The 9,174-nt window shown below is 40.2% G+C and overlaps 1 protein-coding gene across 1 annotated transcript; it reads left to right on the top strand.

Annotated features, from left to right (window-relative positions):
• The first annotated feature begins 379 nt into the window (after positions 1 to 379).
• On the top strand, positions 380 to 8,748 carry LOC113148236 (protein LBH-like). The gene is made up of 4 exons (XM_026339848.2): positions 380 to 583; positions 5,307 to 5,388; positions 6,763 to 6,937; positions 7,630 to 8,748. The coding sequence occupies exons 2-4, from the start codon at positions 5,308 to 5,310 to the stop codon at positions 7,695 to 7,697; spliced, it is 324 nt and encodes a 107-aa protein (XP_026195633.1). The 5' UTR covers positions 380 to 583; position 5,307; the 3' UTR covers positions 7,698 to 8,748.
• The last annotated feature ends 426 nt before the right edge of the window (positions 8,749 to 9,174 follow it).

Raw genomic sequence — 9,174 nt, 5'->3', positions numbered from 1 at the left:
AAGGACGGGTGGAGATTCATCTTCTCATAACACACCTATCAAAATATGAAAAGATATAATATATATTCTTAAACACATAAAAACAGCATAAATATACTATATGCATGTACATTATCTGCATGAGCGTTACAGATAGGTGCATGTTTTGTTAAATATTATGATTTGTAATTCCATGTGGAATAAGCCACGTTTGGCACAAATAAACCAAAATCTTACAAAGCATCTAAAACCATAAATGAGACGTCTGATTACAAATACTGTGCTAAACATCTTTTTCAATGTAAAATATCTTATAAGTATAAAGTCAAATACATCTCCCACTCTTGCAATCCAAATGTTTCTGACGGCACTTGAAGGCACCACCGGCTCCGCTCCACTGCGCAGTCTCTGAACACTTTGATGCGAGCTTCAACTTCACCGGGAGCCCAGCGCGCCCCGCCGCCTGTCGCCCACAACAGCCCGCATCATCATCATCATCATCATCACCATCATCATCATCAGTAGCAGCAGCAGCATCAGTGTGATGAAGCAGCGGAGGACGGAGACCTTCCTGCTCTGAGACACTGGATCAGCGCGCAGACAGGTACGGAGCTTTTCTGCGCCCTTTCACCATTCTGGAAACACTCAGACAAACGCCTCTTTATTCCAAACACCGACCTACAACCTGCTTTTGTTCATTTTTTGATTAAAGTAACCGAATAACGGATCAGTTTCATGTTTAATGTGCACTCTTAGAGATTTGGGAAATTTCTTCCACCGGCTTTATCCTGTGATTTTGCGCTCAGCTGCTGCTCCTCTCTCTCTCTCTCAGTGTGTGGGATTGTGGGCAGAAAGCAGTGATCAGCCTGTGCAGTGTGTGTAAGTGTAGGTGTAGCAGAAGCTGTGTTTCATACCCCAGTATTTAAATGTATTAATAGCATCAGCTACCTGTTGGGTGCCATGCAGGTAAATCCGTGCTCCACACATTTATTAATCATGCATTTATTTAAAATGCTTAACGATGCTTGATAATAAGTTTCTATGGTTTCTGAGCATCAACTAAAACCATTTAGGTTAAAAAAACAGAACAGGAAATGTGAAATAGGGCAACAAGCACATTAGAAATTAAATGTAAGTGCAGCAGAAACAGGGCAGTGGAACATTTGTACACAGCTGTGTGGTAAGTAAGAAGAATATCAGTATATTTGGCTCTAGACTGATTTTTGTTTTAACGTCCTTGGGCTGTAAAAACTTATTGGATTTATCCAACGAGCCTGCATTTGAGGAGGAGGTGCAGCTGCTGCTGGGTCTGATTTAGAATCTGAAATGGGGAAAGTGTTTGAAGTGAAGCTGGGGGCGATAAGAGGAGAGAGCGGAGCGGTCATTTTTAAAATTCAACATCCCATATCTGCAAAAAATAATAAAAAAATAAGAAATACTGGAGTTTAACTGATTGTCTGGAGGATGCTAATTTTGGGAACGGCTTCCCCTTTAACTGGACCGTCTCCACCATGATGAATCTCATGATGGACAGAAAAGAGAGGAGGAATTTTAATCCGTGAGGTCACACCAGATGTACATCTTTCATCTGAACGGCAAACACCAAGGAAGGGAAAGGAGACCGTGGCTGTGAGCTGAATCATTTCCTGGAGATTGGCTGTTCATGTGGAAATCTGATTTTTTTTTTTTTAGAAAAAGCCCTAATAGCTGAAAGCATCTGGCTTCAAACTCGAGTCTGTAATTCAACACGAGCAGAGTGATGCTCCATTACATCAGGGTGCTGCTGTGTGGGCTGCAACCAATAATTATGTTTAATATCGACGAATCTGATGATTAATTAAAAAAAAAAAATCAGAAGAAATTCAAATATGTCCATTTAAATTGACAACATGATGATGTCTTTAAATATTTTGTAAAAATTCAACAGCTCAAAACCTCATTTTAAATTGTTCTGGTGCTTTAGTTGATTAATCAGCATCAAACAGTTTCCACATTTGATCAGTTGTTAGATTTTAATCTGTTGGTTGCAGCTTTCTACTTTTTATTCCACTGTATTAATTTAGGAGCTGTTACTTCATATTTTATGCACAAAACACAATGATCTTTACAGTTCAATAGGATATAAAATAATATAAGTATGTCCACCTGAATAAATGACACTCATACCTTCTACACCGTAGTACTGCTACTTTTACATTTGTTGGTTCTTAATCTATACAACAGCAAAACATTTGTGTTGAAGTATGTCGCTGGAGTCAATTCGTGCAGATGGCTTCCAGCAAGAAATGGTTTAGCACTAAACAAAACAGATTTCCTACAGCTGTGTGGAAATTGGACTTAAGGATGAACCAATTATATTAGATTTTGGTGGACAAGGGTCAAAGGTCATTGTGACTTAATGCATGTTCCATTCTTGCGAATTCTATATCTGTCAGAAATTGCTGGTCAGTTACAAGCGGACGTTTCACCTTCCGTCCAGGAGGTTTCATCAGTTCTGTGTGTCACTGTGACCACCTGAGACCCGGTGGGAACAGCTGTGAAGCCGCCCGGCTCGTGATGTGAGATCTGGTTTGTAAGTGGGTGATAGATTACACCTCCTCCGTTTAACAGGTTGCTCAATCTCACAATAAACAGCTTCCCTCACACCTCGTCTGAACCAGTTGCCGTCCCTGTCCAGAATATGGACAGAAAAGCCTGAAGAGGATTTCTTTACATCTGGCACAAGTGTCAATTTGGACTCATTCATGAATGAGAATGTGAGTCTGGACAAACACGCATGTAACAAGTGACCTTCACCGATTGGCGGAGGCACTACGGCGCCTCCTAGAGGCCATGGTGGAGAGTTTTTACATTGCAGTTCTGTGTTACTGCTTCTATTCTGAGATCAGCCTGTGTCAAGTAGTAAACCACCACTGGCGAAAGGGTTCATCCTCAGTTGCGGCCGCGGAGCAGCTAGTAGCATTGAAGCTAGACAGATACAGTTACTCAACAGAGGCCATAACCGGTAGTGCAGAGGCTGACCGAGACAGGCGGTAGCTGGGAGTATGGTTGGGACGACACCACTGATTGTGACTGTAGCTGTGTCTGTGCCTCGGTTGATTCTGATTGTACCCATTAGAGTACCTGAGGTTACAGTGAGAGATGAGCTGGTGAAGAGAGATATTCGCCTCAGGTGTCGGTTGAGACCAAACACAAAGCTAAAAGATAGTGGATATTGGAGATTCATCATCAACCATCCCAAAAAAGATGCCGTTCGGTGGCAACTGGAATCGTCAAAGTCCAATTGAAGTCATAACCGTGACCTGGATGACTGAGAATCTTCACAGACATGATCCAACCATCATCCATTATCCTGTTATTGGTCACAGGGACCCGGAGCAAATCCCTGCTGTCACTGGGCAGGAGACCACATTCACATCTATGGACAAGTCACCACTTAACCAAACTGCGTCTTTTGGACTGTGGGAGGAAGCCGGAGTACCCAGAGAGAACCCACACAGACACAGGGAGGACATGGACAGACTCAAATGCAAAACCTATATCATATCAAAAATTAACTTTGATATTAACCATCTGCTTCATCTTTGACAGGTTAAACTTCACAGAGAGAATCGTCTTAATGTTTCAGGTCTCCGTGAAGCAGCTTCCTGTTCATAGGCAGACGTGAACATTTAGGGTCTCAAATAAGGCGTTATTATTGAAGGGTCATGCTTGGCATCTACATTTAAATTCTTGTCTGTTACGCTTCACATCACCCGAGTGAGTGCATTTCTCAGAAACAGGATCATGTGCAGAGCTCCACAGGCCTCCCCTGCAGTTGGTACCTTCAGACCAACAGAGCCTTTATTTTTTTAGTTTAAACCTGGACATTAGATCATCCAGAGCGACCGCACAGACTCCCTCCAGAGGAACAATACGAGCCTGTGATGAGGAATAAAGGCTGTTTTGTCTCTTTGCTGATGATGAAGGGCAGAAGCAATTCCAGGTTTCATAGACTCACGACAACACAGCCCAGTCCTGATGGTGGTAATTGCTGCGTAACGGCACACATGAATACCCCCAAATCAGCTCTCGGCCTCGTGCACTCAGGCAAAGTGCACTATTCAGACAATCAGAGGCATAAGATCTCAATCGTTCGTCCCCATAGCAACAGCGACTGCCGGTCTGATTGTATGGAAAGTGTTGTTTCTGATAACTTGCTACATGGAACGTCTGCCTTTCACTAGTGAGCAGAGAATTGATACTGACAGGCTCTTAGTGGAGGTTTTTAATCAGTATGCTGCACCCTCAGGTGTTTCTGCACAAGATGATAATGAATAAGGTGGAGGTGAGAGATGCCACGATGCGTCACGTCGTCTTTGACTAAGCCTCTTCGTTTGCTTAATTTGAAAGAAGGAACACTAAATATTCATTGGCAGCACGGCTGCAGTTCTAGCAGACATCAAACCCGACTTCCGTTTCAGCATTTTGACTTGATAGTTACTGGAGAGTCTCAGACAGGAAACATGAGAAGAAAGGTTGAGGGGTATGATATGCAACAATGATCCCCAGTTTGAGCTAAACTGGGGACATCACCTAAACATGGCGTGCATCTTATCAAACAGGAAGTCTCCACAAACTACTTCAACTATTGAAAGGTCTTCTTCAAACTAGTTTTCTCATTCTGTTATCGAGGAGTTCGGGTGTCTGATTTACAAACAGTGAGCTAAGGCCAGATATCATTAGAAACACGACTGACGGGCACTAATGGGGCTTTTTAAAAACTTAAGATTAGATAAGTTGGTTTGAGTTCCAGAGCAATGGCTCCAACAAGAAATAATTATTAAGGCTCAGAGCTTGGAGCAATGCTCTGCAGTGTATAGATAATGTCATAGTAAGTAAATGCTGCATATGAGTGCAGTCAGGCTGCAGCCCAAGAAAACACGTACAAACAGTCAAAACACATGCAGATTAGGCACCAGCTTCACCAGTTTGACAACACTGGCTAAGCATGTAGAAAAAAAAAAAAGGGGGGCTATAAATACCAAAAGAAAGAAATATAAATGTTATAGAGGAGCAAATATAGAAAACAAACTCTTAAAATACGTAAATGTTAAACTGCAGACAACTGTAATGTTGCTGCTAAGAAGTGATGGACACCACTGGGACATTGATAATGGTGGTTGTCAAACCTTCAGCGTTCTAGCTCCGATGTGGTACTGCAAAACAGAGTCACTACACTGCATGCAAATATAAGCCCCTTACATTTTATACTATTTAACGTCAAAAGAAGAAAGTACTCTGTAGATAAATTACTGATCAGTGATAATCAACGTGTTCTTCTCCAGGATGACTGAGGTGATGAACTCTCTGGAGCCGGGGACGGAGGACTTCAGCGGGGGAGGAGCAGGAGGAGGAGATCAGGATGCAGTATCCTTCCAGGTGTGAGTGAACGATGATTTCAAACCAATCCTGTTTTATTTGAGTAGAAAAGATAAAAGCAGTGAGTCACAGGAATGAGGAGCAAGTGTAAAACGTGGGTTGACGCTGCTAATGTCATTAGCTGGACTAAAATGTCCAGCTTAACCAAAAGGACCCTACTGTAAGATTTATTTTATTGTTTTATAGTCACAGGGAAATGTTTTGTTTGATAAATCCTAAGAATTTCTTATTTTACTACTTTTACTACGTTTTTTTTACATTTCAGTCTGACATTTAGTAACTTTACCGGATGGAAATAGGAAAAACAAACAAACAAAAAAAAAAAAAACTTAAGCCCTAAGCAGGAAGCACCGATGGAGATTTTCAGAAAGTTGGAAATTTAAAAGTACGATTTAGTGATTTGCAAATCATTTAAAGCCTAATTAATTTTTTGAATTTTAAATTGGACATCAGAAACACATTTTAGTGCATGCACTGGACTCTATGGAGTCAAGCTGCTGTAATACAGGCACAATATATTTTGGCATTACCATCTCTGAAGACTGATTACACAACTTTTCCAGTCGTGTTGTTAGCATCAATTCAAAATGCAATAGCTTTATTTATAATTAATTTATAGACCACATAAATGTAGTGTTTAAAATGCTCATCAATATTCCCAGTGATGTATAAATAGATTTGTTGGATCCAAATCACCTTTATATGTAAATACTTTTAATTCAACTTTATTTCTTACATTTTCTGCTGTTTTTTGTGTGAATAAACTGTGAAACCATTTTTTCACAACCATGAAATGAGCTTTTCTCCAATGAAGAAAAATCAGCGATTATCACTATCCAGCTGTGTTTGTGCACACACCACAAACACCACCACGCGGAGCAGGGACGCTTTAAAAGGTGTTAAAGACAAAAACAAATTCAGAGAAAATCTGCAAAACTAAACCAAAGACAAGCCAAACTCCACACAGTTAAATGATCCGCAAATCTCTGCATTCTTTAGATTTACTACTGTACAACAAGACTATGCTCATAACATGCAGATTGAATTAGTGCGATTCTTCCACATCTTTATTCACGTCTAGATCAGTTATCAAATGCAATTCATAACATATTAGCTATAAAATCTTACCTTTAAAAAGACACTGGACAAAAATGTATGAACTTGTAAACCTTTGATGGAAAATCAGTTTTGGAACAAATCATTCTGTATCACTAAGCTTTAGCGTCTTCATCTTCCAGTCTGCACTTTTCCTAATGCCATTTATTCCGCATTCTTGTCTTTTACATGAGAAAGAGCAATGATTTTCTCCTCTCCCCCAAATATGAAAACCCTTCAGTTCACCCTTACATAAGCTTTTACCAGATCTTCCCAGATACCCATGAAAGGTATCCAAAGTTGTCCAAGAGGCTTCCCTCCATCGTGGTGGAGCCGACAGACGCAGCTGAGGTTGAGAGCGGCGAGCTCCGCTGGCCGCCAGATGAGCCGAACTCTCCGGACGCCCAAACTGAGAAACGGCATGTAGAGGAACAAACTGCAGGTGAGGAGGAGTTGGAGGTCACAGATTATTAGATATTGTGGGTGTGAAGTGTGACCCTGGCATCTTTTTGTAGTTGACCAAGTTAAAAAAACAGCCACATCAGATTCTGCTCTACTGGTTCTGCATTTAAAAAAAAAAAAAAAGGTTAATAATTCCACCAATATATATCTGTATAGAAGGCAGCAAACAGAGCTCATCTTAGCTTAAAGCTTTGTTCAAAAGGTACAAAAGCCTGCTATAGTAAATGGAATATGTGGTTTTACATGGTGTTATAGTATGCTGACTGTTTCTCCACACAGTGAGGACAAGACTAAAATGATTAGTTTTTATGAGCTGCTTATGGCAGAGACACACCTGGCTGACATCAAAGAACTAGCAGCAACCAAGGCCAACTGTTGCATCGCCTCACGTCACCTTCGTCATCACATAAGTCTTCATAACAGCAGGTGGCAGTGGTCTATGTTCGCCTCTAGGGCTGTAGAACTACACAACAAGCAGAGTCTGCTTGGTTTACCATAACTAGCCCTGCAGACAAATGATGCCCGAGCATCATCAGGAGAGGGATACCAAACATCTATGTGAGAGAATACATATAACTGGGTAGTTCAAACTGGGAAACCAAACTAATATTTTACTTGCCAGGAGTAATTTGAAAGATCTGTGTATAATCCAACTTTTGCACGTTCTTTCAGATGAGGAGCAGTCGGACGTCGGCGTGGACGAAGAGGCTTCTGGGGCAGAGATGCAGGACTCCAACTGAACAAACTCTCTTCCTGCTAAATCCACTGTTACTGTGAGTGTGTCCAGACTTGGATGAATAAAAATAGAAAGCAATAGAAGAACATATTTCATGGACAGACAGGAGAGGTACAGGAAAGAAAAGTACAAAACCAGATTTCCAAATCCCAGCTCACAGGCTTGGAGCCAGAGTCACCTTCAGAATAAATTTACAGGTGTTTTTCCTTTTCATCTACACATCTGCACTGATGAAAGAGTTTGTTCTGACACATGTAAGCCCTTAAAGATGATTGAAGGGACCAAGTTGCCATCATTAAAACATTTTGTTCCAGTCTGTAACTGCCTTTTGACAAAATCTTTTCATGTGAAGTCGTCAACGACTTGGAAACGAACAGAAGATTTTGGCAGCAGACATGTTTGTAATGTCAGAATTTTCCCGTCTAACGATGTATGACTGTTGTGATATTTCCAGCTTTATGATTTTTATATTTAATCTTTAATTTGATAAGTTAGATCAATTTCTCTCTCTGGCTCCAAGACCTCGCTGTCCAGATGCCCACAACATCACCTGCACATCTGATCTGGACAGATGTTTCTAAATGCTGTCTTAAGGATTTAGCTTATGTGCGCCATTCTACTGATGGTAGCTACTGTATTTTGTGCACAGTTTTTACATCACTGTTTGTTAAGTGGTGACTGCTGTAGTTTGGTGATCTTGCTCTCACTAATCCCTTTGTAATAATAATAACAACAATAATAATAGCTACAATGTTTGAACGAACAGTATTCGATTAAGAACAATTTTATTCTATGTTATGTTCTTTAATATAATACTGTATGTAATCACCATCTTCATACAGTAAATGTTAAAGGGAATATGATCATGTCTTGTTTTACCCAATATGTTCACAGGAATTCAAAGGCTCTCCATTTTGCTACAGAAGTTAAAAAAAAAAAAAAAAAAAGAACCAGTATATTTTAGATGTGTGTCGCTTGTCACAGACATTTTTTTTTAAATATTGGACACCTAAACTATTGCAAAAGTAATAAATCTTTTCAAGATTCTTAAAACATTTGCACCGGTTGTCCCTGTGGTTTGTGGTTTAGTTTTACAAAGACGGTCTGAGAATCTTCGGCGCTTAATGATGGTGTTGGTTGTTTTTACTGATGCTGGATCATGTTGGATCCAATAATTCAATCTGTAACATTACAAAACCTTAAATCAGTATTAGCAGAAACAGCCTGAATGTAACATGAACTAAGCAAGTGTTCAAGTAAAGTCAAACAGATTCAGATTGGTTTCTGCTATAAAATTTATATTTTCTAGTACTTCAATTAAATTAGCCCAAATAGGCAAGACGAACACAGAGACATAAACACATAACACAATCAGGGAAAAACAAGAAGAGACAAAACTAGAGAATGACCAAACACAAAACATTGTCAGAGACAAAAATCGCCCCCTGACATAAGTGAAATTATATGGCTCACAAGAAGAG

The sequence above is a fragment of the Anabas testudineus genome, chromosome 22 (assembly GCF_900324465.2).
Source record: "Anabas testudineus chromosome 22, fAnaTes1.2, whole genome shotgun sequence".
NCBI classification, from domain to species: Eukaryota; Metazoa; Chordata; class Actinopteri; order Anabantiformes; family Anabantidae; genus Anabas; species Anabas testudineus.
This window is presented reverse-complemented; position numbering and strand designations above follow the sequence as displayed.

Bases quoted from the DNA above. Each gene is read 5' to 3' on its own strand.
- LOC113148236 (XM_026339848.2), top strand. From the start codon at position 5,308: ATGACTGAGGTGATGAACTCTCTGGAGCCGGGGACGGAGGACTTCAGC. The intron at 5,389-6,762 runs GTATCCTTCCAG...AGCTTTTACCAG, and splicing joins GAGGAGGAGATCAGGATGCA to ATCTTCCCAGATACCCATGA. The intron at 6,938-7,629 runs GTGAGGAGGAGT...ACGTTCTTTCAG, and splicing joins TGTAGAGGAACAAACTGCAG to ATGAGGAGCAGTCGGACGTC.